At 37.5% G+C, this 15,135-nt stretch overlaps 1 protein-coding gene across 4 annotated transcripts in view; it reads left to right on the top strand.

The window, feature by feature from the left end:
* si (sucrase-isomaltase) overlaps positions 1 to 15,135 on the top strand; it is a 120,332-nt gene that overhangs the window by 44,490 nt on the left and 60,707 nt on the right. For all 4 annotated transcript variants that reach the window (XM_057839545.1, XM_057839544.1, XM_057839543.1 and 1 more), the window contains exons 13-17: positions 3,246 to 3,359; positions 4,599 to 4,683; positions 7,413 to 7,530; positions 7,708 to 7,879; positions 10,247 to 10,363. In XM_057839545.1, the coding sequence (XP_057695528.1) occupies positions 3,246 to 3,359; positions 4,599 to 4,683; positions 7,413 to 7,530; positions 7,708 to 7,879; positions 10,247 to 10,363 (606 nt within the window). The remainder of the gene's footprint in view (positions 1 to 3,245; positions 3,360 to 4,598; positions 4,684 to 7,412; positions 7,531 to 7,707; positions 7,880 to 10,246; positions 10,364 to 15,135) is intronic.

Here is a 15,135-nt window from a genome sequence, read left to right as displayed (position 1 = left end):
TAATTAATTAGATTACTCACTACTGACAAAAATAACACCATTAGTGACACCATTATACTTTAACGCCGTTATTACCAACACTGGAAAAATGCGGTAAAAACAATAATTGTTGTGGGCCAGTCAGTATGTTCTTATTTCCATTTAATACTGACACAAATCCATACACAAATCTGACAATCACCCTAATCGATGAACTTACACTGATCGACAACATTACCTAAGTGCTATGGCATATCAATAACTTTTGGGAAGAAAATTCATGAGAATACAAAAAAGAAAAAAAAAAAATCTCATGTAATGCAATGTACAATGCTTAGTCTACCATGTTTGATTGTGCGTCCTTGGCTGCAGGGGACGGGACTTGATAAACATATGCTTCTCCCGTCAGCCCTTGTCTTTCTTCGGTTCTTTCTTTCTTCAGGTTAATCATATCACATCTTGCAACTGTCAATGATACCGATGATGATGACAATAAATGAATAAATAATAAAAGACAACTTTTTTGATCAAATTATCATTAATCATCGGTCCAAATTATACAAATCCTGACACAAAGTGTGGATTTTCATGGACCTAATCACACACACTGATCTTAGGTAATGGTGGAAAATGTCTTTGGCATCTACGGTAACAGTTCCTTTTGCAAAATAAGGAAACAAAGTCTTGAAAAATTCTGTATTCGACTGGTAACAGATCACGAGTTAGCGTAACTTTTTGCCTTATTCCACAATTGCCAGAGGACAGAATAGAGACCTCACAGTTAGTTGTTTTTGCAGCATAATCGCAATTATGAATGTGTTCATCAAACAACAGTTACAATCCAACAAATATTGCGTCAAGGAAAAAGACAAAAATGACCAAAGATATTATAAAGAGCCTAAAAGACAAAAAACGCTGCGGCAGGAGTCTCCGACTGAGGCTGGCAGAATACGATTGGCTGACGGAATGGTGGGCTGTGATTGGCTGTCAAGACGTCAATCAACACGGACTGTAACAAAAACGCTTAAACTACAGCATGTTCAAATAGATGTTAAATGGTATTATGATAAATTAAAGTATTATCCTTGACTAACTTGATAATTACCCAAAGAGTAATTATTCTTTAACGCTGCAATCACAAATCATTGCAAATCTTTGTCAAGCCACTCTGGAATATGTCAGTCTAAAATTTAACAGGACATCTACAAAAGGTGGTAGTTGGTTGCTATACACGATTGCTATATGCCTATTATTATGTGGATTTACATAACTCTTCTTGCATTCACGAAAAAATGCTGCAAATAAAGGTCACCTTTTTGACATTGGCACACAAATAGCAACTTTAGAAATAATTTAAAAAATAAAAATAAACAATCACTTTATATTGGAGTTGTAGGGCAACAGCTTTCTTTGTTGTCCCACTATTCAATTGTTTCCTGATCCCCAACCCCTTCACAATCAAAGAAGAATATAAAATGTGTCCCTGCAAGCTCTGACCTGCTACATTAAATACCAGGTCATCTATTAAGACAGTGAATTTATATGTACACTGTTGTTTGGGTGAGTAGTTTGTCCTAATTTCCATCAAACCATAACACAGCCTAATGGAAGTTCAAGCCCCTGGTGTGCTATTTTCTACCCTTTCCGCCACAGAGCTTGTTATTAAAAGGCTCGTACCCGCTGTGAAGGGTGGACGTGTTAGGGATAAACTTCTGTTGCTCTTATGCTTTTACAGCCTTGTTCTGATTACGCACACGATTAGGTCCAGTCCCACTGCTAATCGCCTTTTCATGCCGCTTATTATAGGTCAAACATATGCATTGATTCCACATTAGTGTTTAATCTTAAAATATTCTGCATCATTGCGCCACAGATTAAGCTTTGAGAGGGAAAGCGCAACACTTTATTTATATTTTCCTTTTGGAGTGACATGTTGCCTAATGGTGAGATGAGTAGAGTATTTTGTAAATCTTTACATTGCCATGGATATTATGTACTCACTACACAGACACAGAGGCACAAACACAGAGGCATATATATACATATGTGTGTGTGTGTGTGTGTGTGTGTGTGTGTGTGTGCGTGCGTGCGTGCGTGTGTGTGTGTGTATAAAACAGCATTTATCAACAAATTTGAAATATAAATTTGTCCAATGAAACTACAAGGATAATGTATTACGATTATAGAAATAGGCCATAAAATGCAAAGACAATAATGATAAAATAGGAGACTATGTTGGAATACAGAAAACAGAAAAAAGTTATTTTGATGTGACTTCATAAAATGGTTTATTATTTTTCAGGAAGAAAAACTGTTACTGTAAATTAAGACGATAATTGCTCAGGATATTCACAAGATTCACTTAACTATACCTTTCACAAATAATGAAATGGTCAACACTAATACAATGAACTAACTAATTGTCGTTTGCTGAAAAATAGCTACAGTGATTGAAATGTCCACTTTAAGTATCTACTGGATCATCAAACCAAAAATTTGTAGCAATAGTGTCCACATAATAGCCCATATCTAGACCCCTAGTTTAAGTTTCAGTTTGTGTCAGAAGTTTGGAATTCAGTCATTAAAATTACAACTTCATCCCACTTATTTTCTGGAAGAAAACTATTCATCCATTTAAAATCATGGTTTTATACTTTGATTTACTTATATTGAAGTTTAGACATGGAGAATAAAAGCAGGCAGATGGGCAGTATGCTACAAAAGTTAACCGATTTTGTAAAGAAAAAAAAAAAAAAAAAAAAAAAAAAAAAACTAGTAAGAGCGAGGAAGCAAAGACCAAACATCCTTGGAGCTCTGACCAGCTGCCAGAAACATCTGCATTCAAGGAAAAAAGTAATGTGGGTGTGGAGGAGTGTGTGAATGCGTGTATGAAAAACTGATTTGTGCCAGGTTCCTAACTACGTTTGTTTTTTTTGTTTTTTTATGTTGGCGGAGTAAATTGGAGTAAAGTGGACCAACCTTGAGATCCACTCTGTGCACAAAAATATTTCTCTCAAATAAAATTAAACACCATTCCAACTGTATCAGTCATGTTCCTTTTTACAATGGCATGACAGATCACATTGTCACATCTACAGATCTCTAATACTGTACTTTATTAGTTTTTTTCCTCAGATTATATTACTAGGCTGAATCACGCCATACCGTTTTCTCTTTATAATGTTTTACACTTATGTTATTTTTGCGCTTTTTTATGTGGAGATAAAATAAATACTTTTTGACTCCAAACCCTCTGTCCTTCTCAGGTATGGCCAGGAGAGACTGTATTTCCAGACTACACCAGCTCAAACTGCATCGACTGGTGGGTTGATGAGTATGAGCGATTTTCCCAGGAGATCAAACATGATGCCCTCTGGATAGTAAGTCTAATTTTTAATATATATTTTTTTAAGTACTGTAATACCATAGCTATTTATACTTATTTATTTTTCAACCAAGAAACGAGACAAGTCTATTTCAAAATGGGAGTCAGGCTTTACAAATTAGTTGAAGATTTCATTAGCATGAGTTTGCCCATTTTTATGTCTAGCTACCTGGCTAACGTTTTTTTTTGTTTTGTTTTGTTTTGTTTTGTTTTGTTTTGTTTTTTTTGTTTTTTGTTATCAGGCACACTTTGCTGATATACTTTTGAAGTCTGAGAAGTAACATGTTTGTGACACCATTAAAATGATACATTTGTATTATAGTTAATAGACACAATTATTTCAGCTATAGAGTACAGGTATTTGTGAATGATGGCAGCTTAGTGAGTTATATGATTGGATATCGTTTTGGTTTTATCCAAACCTGATTTATACTATTAACCATCCCCACTGCCACTCCCTCGAGAAAAAAAAAATATCCACACAAACTTAGTCAAAAAACATTACTCTTTAATTTATTTCGCCAAACTGAATATTTGTAAGCATAAAATTAAGTTTATTTGTGGAAAGCAAACCTGTGTTTTGGGTAAAACAGGTGTTCTGAAATTTCTTGCTGCTAATCAAGACGCCCTACCAATGTTCATTGGCTAAAAACAACGAATACTTACTATTTTTGTTTTTATTGAGTTTTATTAGACCTTTTCATTTCCTCAAAATACTTTTGGCACGTGACGCAGACGCTATAGTTGAGTGATTTCTCGTAGATGCCGATCCAAATTCTGTAACAAGATAAAACTCCTCTACCTGGCTTTTTACCCATTGTTTTACTTTTATAAATGTTTGGACCCAAGTAACGATTTAAGATTTCTGAACATATCCAGTCAGATGATAGATGATGCTGTAGAATTGATTATGCTGGCTTCATTGATTCTTTTAGCTTCACAAGAGCAGCAAACTGTTATGACCTCAATATGATGCCACAAACTACAACTTGTAAACAATGTTCAATTTCAACTTCATCGAAATGAATCTGTCTGTTGCAAAATGTTTTTATTAAGCAAAAACGTTTACTTTTTTTTTACCTCATTTAAATATGTTTACCTGATGGATGTTGAAAGTGACTATTCCTAGTTCAGTTAGCACCCAAGACCTTTGAAAGCCATATCATTTATATTTTGAACTGTTAAATGTACTGTACATATATTGATTCACATCTCTGGCTCCTCATTGTTGTAGGACATGAATGAAGTGGCGAACTTCAAAAAAGGATCAACTAAGGGCTGTGATGATAACAACTTAAACTATCCTCCCTACACTCCGAGTAAGTATTTTGCTGAGGCCATGTTCTTTACCACATACAGTGGGGCAAATAAGTATTTAGTCAACACCAATTGAGCAAGTTCTCCTACTTGAAAAGATTAGAGAGGCCTGTAATTGTCAACATGGGTAGACCTCAACCATGAGAGACAGAATGTGGAAAAAAAAAAAAAAAAAAAAAACGAAAATCACATTGTTTGATTTTTAAAGAATTTATTTGCAAATCATGGTGGAAAATAAGTATTTGGTCAATACCAAAAGTTCATCTCAATACTTTGTTATGTACCTTTTGTTGGCAATAATGGAGGCCAAACGTTTTCTGTAACTCTTCACTCTTTGCTTGGTGTAAAGAAATCAACTGTGGGAGCAGTTTTTAGAAAATGGAAGACATACAAGATCACTGCTAATCTTCCTCGATCTTGGGCTCCATGCAAGATCTCACCCCGTGGCGTCAAAATGATAACAAGAACGGTGAGCAAAAATCCCAGAACCACACGGGGGGGCCTAGTGGATGACCTACAGAGAGCTGGGACCACAGTAACAAAGGCTACTATCAGAAACACAATGCACCGCCAGGGACTCAAATCCTGCATGGCCAGACGTGCCCCCCCTGCTGAAGCCAGTACACGTCCAGGCCGGTCTGCGGTTCGCTAGAGAGCATTTGGATGATCCAGAAGAGGACTGAGATAATGTGTTATGGTTGGATGAAACCACAATAGCACTTTTTGGTAAAAACACAGCTTCTCGTGTTTGGAGGAGAAAGAATACTGAATTGCACCATACCCACTGTGAAGCATAGGGGTGGAAACATCATGCTTTGGGGCTGTTTTTCTGCAAATGGACCAGGATGACTGATCTGTGTAAAGGAAAGAATGAATGGGGCCATGTATCGATAGATTTTGAGTGAAAATCTCCTTCCAACAGCAAGCACATAGCCAGGGCAACAAAGGAGTGGCTTCGCAAGAAGCATTTCAAGGTCCTGGAGTGGCCTAGCCAGTCTCCAGATCTCAATCCCATAGAAAATCTGTGGAGGGAGTTGAAAGTCCGTGTTGCCCAACGACAGCCCCAAAACATCACTGCTCTAGAGGAGATCTGCATGGAGGAATGGGCCAAAATACCAGCAACAGTGTGTGAAAAGCTTGTGAAGAGTTTCAGAAAACATTTGGCTTCCGTTTTTGCCAACAAAGGGTACATAACAAAGTATTGAGATTAACTTTTTGTTTTCACCAAATACTTATTTTCCACCATGATTTGAAAAAAAATTGTTTAAAAATCATACAATGTGATTTTCCGGTTTTTTTTTCCACATTCTGTCTCTCATGGTTGAGGTTTACCCATGTTGACAATTAAAGGCCTCTCTAATATTTTCAAGTGGGAGAACTTGCACAATTAGTGGTTGACTAAATACTTATTTGCCCCACTGTATCTTTATTATAGTCATGGGTCAGTCTGTTGTAGTTTTGAACACTCTAAACCGGGGCTATCCTAAACTTTTTTTTCCGAGGGCCGAGGGTCTATGTTGTTCTTGGAAACATTTTCGATTTTCATCTTAGTATTTTGGACATAAATACTTATTAGACTTAATCATATTTTAGTCATTTCAAAATGTGTTCGCCCTCGTCTGATTTTTGTCGACATAAACAAAAATTTGTCTGGTTTTAGTTGAAAAATACTCAAACTGCCTTTGTCTGTTAAATTCAAAAGTTTTTGTCCAAAACTAAGTAAATAAATAAAATGTTTTCAACAATTTCGAATCAACTTTGATGGACAAGCACATAATGTGATGACAATACACACTCGGCAGGAAAACATTACATTATTTTCTAATTAAGTTTACCTTCATGGACACCACAAACTGTATGTAAAATTAAAAAAAAATTTAAAAAGTTGCCCGAGTCTTTAAGAGGATGTTCGCCACGCTAAAGTTTTTGTTAATGCTAACGCGGATGCTATGCTAAGGCTACAAGTTATATTTAGGGTGCAATGATCACTCAGTACAGAACTTTAAAGGCTAAAGAAACTTTGGGTATTCTCTCTTGCCAAGATAAGAAAGCAAATCTTACCATGTTTCAAATCAAGCAAGCCTTTAGCCTGACCAGGCTAAGTGGGTGGCATCCAATACGTCAAATGAGTGAAAAACCAAGCACTGCTACAATGCAGGCTGACGACACGTATAATCAGAAAATGTCACACATTGTGAACATATGACACAAGCTATGGCGCAAATGTGTCTCCTTCACGTCTTGTCAGACAAAAAATGGCATTTGTCTCTTGATGTTTTCGTCATTGTCACATCATCATCCTGAAAAAAACGGTTCATAGACAAAATATTTTCTTTGTCGTCATTGTTGACGAAAACAACGATATATACATCCCGTATATCCAGAACAAAGAGAAAATTCCCTGCAACAGCAAAAAGGACAAGAAAATCACAACTTAGATGGCTCAGTTTATCAATTGGATTATTTTTGTTTATATTTATGTAAAACATAGTAATGAAATTCCACAAACTTTACTACAATGATTTTAACATGTTGTCAGGTTTTGACTCCATAGCTAAAGGAATGTTGAAATTGAAAAGTGCAAAAGAAGATAGGCTGAAATTGACATTCCTGTCCGGGCCATATTCAATGACATTTTCATAATTTGCTGTGCGGCAATTAGCACTGAGCCCATGGGTTGTAGTTTGGACACCCCTTCCCTAAACCTAAGCATCATCTTTTCCCCCAACAGAGATTCTGGATGAGGTGATGTATAGTAAGACTCTGTGTATGGATGCCAAGCAGGCCTGGGGAAACCACTATGATGTCCACAGTCTCTATGGCTACTCAATGGTGTTGGCCACTGAAAAGTGAGTGCAAGATCAATATTAGTAATTTACCAACATATGTTTTGGGAGCCAACTGGCTGATATCCCTTTAGAAAATTAAGAAATTACCAGTAAAATACAAGGTGGAATTATAAATAGTCTACAATTTTTTCGTGTTCATAATTATTGACCAAATTATTTTTCCTCACTGTTTCTCAGAGCTCTGCAGCGTGTGTTTGGAGGAAACCGTACTCTGATGCTGACCCGCTCCTCCTTTCCAGGTGTGGGGAAATATTCGGGTCATTGGCTGGGGGACAACGCAGCCAACTGGAACGACATAAAATGGGCCATCCCCGGCATGCTAGAGTTTGGCCTGTTTGGAATTCCATATGTAAGTTCTGAACTGTCACTGAAGAGCTAACTGCTCTTATGATGTTTTATATGTGAGTTTGCTACTGATAAAATGACTGGGAATCACCTTTTTACAATGAAGGATCTGCCAAGTTTTTTTTACATTACTGTTGTGGCTCTTCCTCTCATAATTCTAACACACCTTAGTTAAAATTTGCTGTTTAAAACAATTAATAACAATATCTGCCATGATACAACATATCTCAAAACTCCCCGAATTTTCTCTGAAACAATGTATACCTTCACTTAACCAAAACCTATAGTTTCTGCCCAAATTGATCAAAATTTAAGAATAGTCCATATAACATATTTGTTGAACCTGACTATAAACCACAAGTGTCCATGTCTTAATATGGGACATTTACATAGGGAGATGTTACATACAAATGTTTGATTTCACAAAAATAACTTTATTTAAAAAATGAACACGCATCAACATCCGAGTGGTGGCTGTCACTCGGGGGAGTCCGACACCCACATTTGATTTGTGTTCTCTGAGGCAGTATTAAACCACACAAAAACAGCTAACTATGAAAAACAGTGATCACTACTTTTACAAACAAAAAACATGAAATCCATTTTGCCTTGCCTTCTAAGCTTGAAACGGACAAAGTCGGCTTAAAAATCCTAGCCATAGCATCTGATATACTAAGCGCTAACAACTATTAGCACTAGCCACAACATAGCAGATTTGTTGTCCTTCATTGTAGCAATCTGTTGTCTTGAAAGAAAAACAAGGTCAGAAGGAACTGGGCTAGTCTTAAACTGTACTTCTGTAATGACATCCAGCATTGGACATAGACTTCCTGGGCAGTAAACATCCAAAAATAAATCGCTTCGTTACAAAAGCCACAGGGTACAAATGGAGAGAAAAACAAGTAGCGGCTTATAGTCCGAAAAATATGGTCCTCTTATTGCATTCTTTGGCTCAACAAAAATTAATTAGCTGCATAGGAGCAATTTGGAGCCAAGCCAAACAAGTGCACAAATCCTTCCAGACAGATAATAAATGAATGCATGTTTACAGGAAATAGTGCAATTTATGAGATAAATTGACAACCAATAGGTACTGGTTAATAGTCCCCTGACTGAGACATTTTCCATGTAACTGTATCGGGTTTCATGTTTTTAATTATAGTATTATTTAGAGTGTTGATGAAGATCAACATGCTATTCTGGCATTAAAAAACTTGTAGTTGATTATTCCAAATGTTGGGACATACAAAGTCTAAAAAAAAAATTTTTTTAAAAGATCACCTCTCACACAAACACACACAAAAACTCACGCACACAATGTTGGTATTGAAATGTTAAATACACCACTGGGTCACAGTGGCAGACACGCACAATACACAGTAAGGTTTGACAGCGAAACTCGGTACCAATTTGTTACTGGTTTCGATGCAACTGGTGGCAACTGGAATCCATAAAAATGAACATTTTGGTGCCAGACTTTTTTTTTTTTTTTATCTTTTTTTTACCCACCTGTTTGTTCCATTAACAAGTGTGATATCAGCGGCGCTATTCAGGCAGCACACAAAAAATATACATATCACGGATATTACTTGTATTTATATATATTTAGTATCGTTTGAACTGTTTAAGTAGCGGAACCATTTTAAAAAGTACAGATCAGTAATCGATATCGGATAAAACCAGATGATATCCAATCCTAGTTGCAAGGGTAGGACTGTGTCTTTAAGGGTTCAGATTCATGTATTTGCACACACACACTGTGCTAACAGAGACAAAATTAGAGAAATGGGATTTTGATCGATACCCTTTTCAAAATGTGGCCTAAAGTAAACAATAGAACTCAAGCAGTCTTGAAAGGGTGACCTTTGAAAGTCTCTTTCTCAGACTTTCAATTTGTAATCAATAAAAGTAAAGATCATATTCAACATTAACAGTCTGCCAATAACTGAGTTGTAACTAGGAGACACATTTTAGTTTAAATCTGACGCGGGGATTCTAATGGATATGTCTTCCAGCTGCAGCACAGCAGATGTGTCAGCATCGGAAGCACACGATGTGGCAATTAGTCCTTGCTATGTTACCTATGCAATATTCCTCATGTGAAGTAAAACGCAACAGGACATCCATCATTTAACCTCAAAGCCATTCTGCATCCTGTGGACTTTAGCCTCAAGAGTTACCAATACCCATTAAGAGTTGCAGACATTTTCATTGTATTGTATACAGTAATTTGGTTTGTCATGGTTTTATTTCAAATCCAATGCAATGTCCAAACACTTATGGACTGAACTGTAACTGTAACAGGAAAACTGTTTAATACTGCTTAATTAAGACACAAAAATTAGACATTTGAGGTGTTTGTGTTTTTCAGATTGGGGCTGACATCTGTGGATTTTTTGATGACTCAAGTGAAGAATTATGCCGTCGCTGGATGCAAGTGGGAGCTTTCTATCCCTTCAGCCGCAACCACAATGCTCAGGGCTATAAGGTATATTTCTGTTCAGTCACTTTCATTGTTGTGGTCAAACGTCAATATAATACTGTATGTATGTATGACAGTCTTAAATGCATTAGTTTAGTTGAGTAGTAAAAGGGACACAAATACTAGAAAGTGTTGTAAATTCACTGACAATGATATTTAGGCCTTTTAGGGTAATGCTATTTTGACCTTCGAAAAACACGTTGTCAAGTGTTGTCAAGCAGTCATCACAATATCATCATTGGATCATCGCTCACACCAGATACCACGTTTGATATAGTATGTGATATCTATCACCGTCAAAGACATCGTAAACCTAAAAGTCAAGGTATGTTACGATTGCAACCAGCTACCAGTTAGTCTAGCATTGAAGAAACAAATGTTCTAGCTCATGGGTGTCCAAACCTGTCCTCAAGGGCCGTTGTGGGTCCTGGTTTTTGTTCCTACCAATCGAGCACAGGCGGTTTAACCAATGAAGTTTGTGCTAAAACAAGCAGCACCTGACTGCAATCAACTGATTACACTTGTGAGACACCACATTGGTGAAAATATGTCGTCTTGTTTTGTAGGAATGAAATCCAGCACCCACTGCGGCCCTATGTGGAATAATTTGGACACCACTGCTCTAGCTGCTACCGAGGGACAAAGCTTTACTAACCAGCATTGCTAACATAATTTAAATCACATTGAGAGCAGCATTCAACTTTTGTAGAAAATGACACCGTTACTATGGTGTGCATGGTATGAGTAGTTGTTGTCACGTTTGTTAATTTGTTTGTCTTCCCCAATTTGTACAACAGTTCATATACACTCACCAGCCACTTTATTAGGTACACCATGCTAGTCACGGGTTGGACCCCCTTTTGCCTACAGAACTGCCTCAATTCTTCGTGGCATAGATTCAACAAGGTACTGGAAGCATTCCTCAGAGAGTTTGGTCCATATTGACATGATGGCATCACACAGTTGGTGCAGATTTGTCAGCTGCACATCCATGATGCGAATCTCCCATTCCAAAGCATCCCAAAGATGCTCAATTTGATTGAGATCTGGTGACTGTGGAGTCCGTTTGAGTACAGTGAACTCATTGCCATGTTCAAGAAACCAGTCTGAGATTATTCCAGCTTCATGACATGGTGCATTATCCTGCTGAAAGTAGCCATCAGAAGTTGGGTACATTGTGGTCATAAAGGGATGGACATGGTCAGCAACAATACTCAGGAAGGCTGTGGCGTTCCAACAATGCTCAATTGGTACCAAGGGGCCCAAAGAGTGCCAAAAAAATATTTGCCACACCATCACACCACCAACACCAGCCTGAACCGTTGATACAAGGCAGGATGGATCCATGCTTTCATATTGTTGGCGCCAAATTCTGACCCTACCATTCGAATGTTGCAGCGGAAATCGAGACTCATCAGACCAGGCAACGTTTTTCCAATCTTCTATTGTCCAATTTCGATGAGCTTGTGCAAATTGTAGCCTCAGTTTCTTGTTCTTAGCTGAAAGGAGTGGCACTCGGTGTGGTCTTCTGCTGCTGTAGCCCATCTGCCTCAAACTTCGACGTACTGTGCGTTCAGAGATGCTTTTCCCTTGTTGTAACGGGTGGTTATTTGAGTCACTGTTGCCTTTCTATCAGCTCGAACCAGTCTGGCCGTTCTCTTCTGACCTCTGACATCAACAAGGCATTTCCGCCCACAGAACTGCCGCTCACTGGATATTTTTTCTTTTTCGGACCATTCTCTGTAAACCCTAGAGATGTTTGTGCTTGAAAATCCCAGTAGAACAGCAGTTTCTGAAATACTCAGACCAGCCCTTCTGGCACCAACAACCATGCCACGTTCAAAGTCACTCAAATCACCTTTCTTCCCCATACTGATGCTCGGTTTGAACTGCAGGAGATTATCTTAAACCATGTCTACATGCCTAAATGCACTGAGTTGCCGCCATGTGATTGACTGATTAGAAATTAAGTGTTAATGAGCAGTTGGACAGGTGTACCTAATAAAGTGGCCGGTGAGTGTAAGTCACTTTTGAAACAAAAGGTTTCCCTCCTCACACACACACACACACATACAAAAGTAACTAAGTAACTTTTAATATGAGTAAATTTTAAATGCTACTTTATACTTTCAGTGGAGTTTTACACCAGTACTTATAATTTTAGATGAGTAAAATTAAGTTGAGTAATATTAAATCAATTTAACAGTATGTTACTTGTTTTGGTACTTTTTCCAACCCAAATAGACATTAAGCACTGATTATTTTCTGATTAGCATAAATGACTGGGGAGTGGTGAACAGCATAAAAATAAAGGCTCTGAAAATAAATCTGACATTTGCATGCTCATCAGTGCAACAAAGATGGAGAAGTTACAATGGAATCTCGTGGATTGTATTAATTTGCCAAATGAAACAGCTAATACAGTGGGGCAAATAAGTATTTAGTCAACCACCAATTGTGCAAGTTCTCCTACTTGAAAAGATTAGAGAGGCCTGTAATTATCAACATGGGTAAACGTCAGCCATGAGAGACAGAATGTGAAAAAAAAAAAAACAGAAAATCACATTGTTTGATTTTTAAATAATTTATTTCCAAATTAGAGTGGAAAATAAGTATTTGGTTACCTACAAACAAGCAAGATTTCTTGCTGTCAAAGAGGTCTAACTTCTTTTAACGAGGTCTAACGAGGCTCCACTCGTTACCTGTATTAATGGCACCTGTTTTAAGGCATTATCGGTATAAAAGACACCTGTCCACAATCTCAGTGAGTCACACTCCAAACTCCACCATGGCCAAGACCTAAGAGCTGTCGAATGACACCAGAGACAAAATTGTAGACCTGCACCAGGCTGGGAAGACTGAATTTGCCATAGGTAAAACGCTTGGTGTAAAGAAGTCAATTGTGGGAGCAATTATTAGAAAATGGAAGACATACAAGACCACTGATAATCTCCCTCGATCTCGGGCTCCATGCAAGATCTCACCCGTGGCGTCAAAATGATAACAAGAACGGCGAGCAAAAATCCCAGAACAACAAGGGGGGACCTAGTGAATGACCTACAGAGAGCTGGGACCACAGTAACAAAGGCTACTATCAGTGACACAATACGCCACCAGGGACTCAAATCCTGCACTGCCAGATGTGTCCCCCTGCTGAAGCCAGTACACGTCCAGGGCCGTCTGCGGTTCACTAGAGAGCATTTGGATGATCCAGAAGAGGACTGGGAGAATGAGTTATGGTCAGATGAAACCAAAATAGAACTCTCGTGTTTGGAGGAGAAAGAATACTGAATTGCATCCAAAGAACACCATACCTACTGTGAAGTATGGGGGTGGAAACATCATGCTTTGGGGCTGTTTTTCTGCAAAGGGACCAGGACAACTGATCTGTGTAAAGGAAAAAATGAATGGGGCCATTTATCGAGACATTTTGAGTGACAATTTCCTTCCATCAGCAAGGGCATTGAAGATGAGACGTGGCTGGGTCTTTTAGCATGACAATGATCCCAAACACACAGCCAGGGCAACAAAGGAGTGGCTTCGTAAGAAGCATTTCGAGGTCCTGGAGTGGCCTAGCCAGTCTCCAGATCTCAACCCCATAGAAAATCTGTGGAGGGAGTTGAAAGTCCGTGTTGCCCAACGACAGCCCCAAAACATCACTGCTCTGGAGGAGATCTTCATGGAGGAATACTTATTTTCCACCATGATTTGCAAATAAATTCTTTAAAAGTCAAACAATGTGATTTTCTGTTTTTTTTCCAAATTCTGTCTCACATGGTTGAGGTTTACCCATGTTGACAATTACAGGCCTCTAATATTTTCAAGTGGGAGAACTTGCACAGTTAGTGGTTGACTACTTATTTGCCCCACTGTATGTGCCCTTTGCTCTAACCTAATCCTGGCTCTAATCACCTAGCCATATAAACACACCCACACACTTGTATGCGCATGTGTACACTCACCTACATGCACACTCTTTTCAACACGGTCAGAGGTTGCAAAACCATTAGGTTATTAGCAGATAAAAAAAGACAATGGGCAGTTAGCAGCTAATTGGCCTTTTTAAACTAAAAAAAGAATATGGCTGTTTTATATTACATTAATTTACTGGTAGTTTTTGTTTGTTTGTTTGTTTGTATGTTTTTTAATTCAAACATTCAAACAAAGAAGAGTCTTCCATCATGGTCAAGATGTGTTTTGAGTTTCATTCTTTCTGACCGGTGAATGTGTGTGTGTATGTGTATACAATGAAAAATAAATAAATAATTACTGGACTGTCTCAGGAAAAGAGACACAGGACTGTCTCAAAAAATTAGAATATTGTGTATTCTAATTTCCTGAGACAGTCCAGTATATTGTAGCTGAAAGTGAAAAAAAAAAAAAAAAAAAAAAAAAAGAAAAAAAAAATTATATTTATATTAGTGCTGTCAATCGATTAAAATTTTAAATTGCGATTAATCACATTTTTCTCATGGTTAACTGGCATTTTTTTTCTTCAAACAATTCATTATTTTATCAATGTTGATACTAGTGCTGTGAAGTGATTGCAGTCCATAGTTAACTAGTTATTGATCACATTTATTTTGAATTTTTTAATTTTTTTAATTTTAATATTTGAATGATTTTATATTTGAAGTTTTAAATACACCTTTTAGCACAGGAGTTGACGAATGTGCTTAACTTACATCATTTAAATTTAAGCCTCTTTAGAAACAAGACTTGGACAACTTTACACTTCTAAAGATGAGTTTAACTTCCATTTTCCCTGAATAACTTCA

The sequence above is a fragment of the Corythoichthys intestinalis genome, chromosome 6 (genome assembly GCF_030265065.1).
Source record: "Corythoichthys intestinalis isolate RoL2023-P3 chromosome 6, ASM3026506v1, whole genome shotgun sequence".
Lineage (NCBI taxonomy): Eukaryota > Metazoa > Chordata > Actinopteri > Syngnathiformes > Syngnathidae > Corythoichthys > Corythoichthys intestinalis.
The sequence above is the reverse complement of the archived record's forward strand: the minus strand, read 5'-3'. Positions and strand labels throughout refer to the sequence as shown.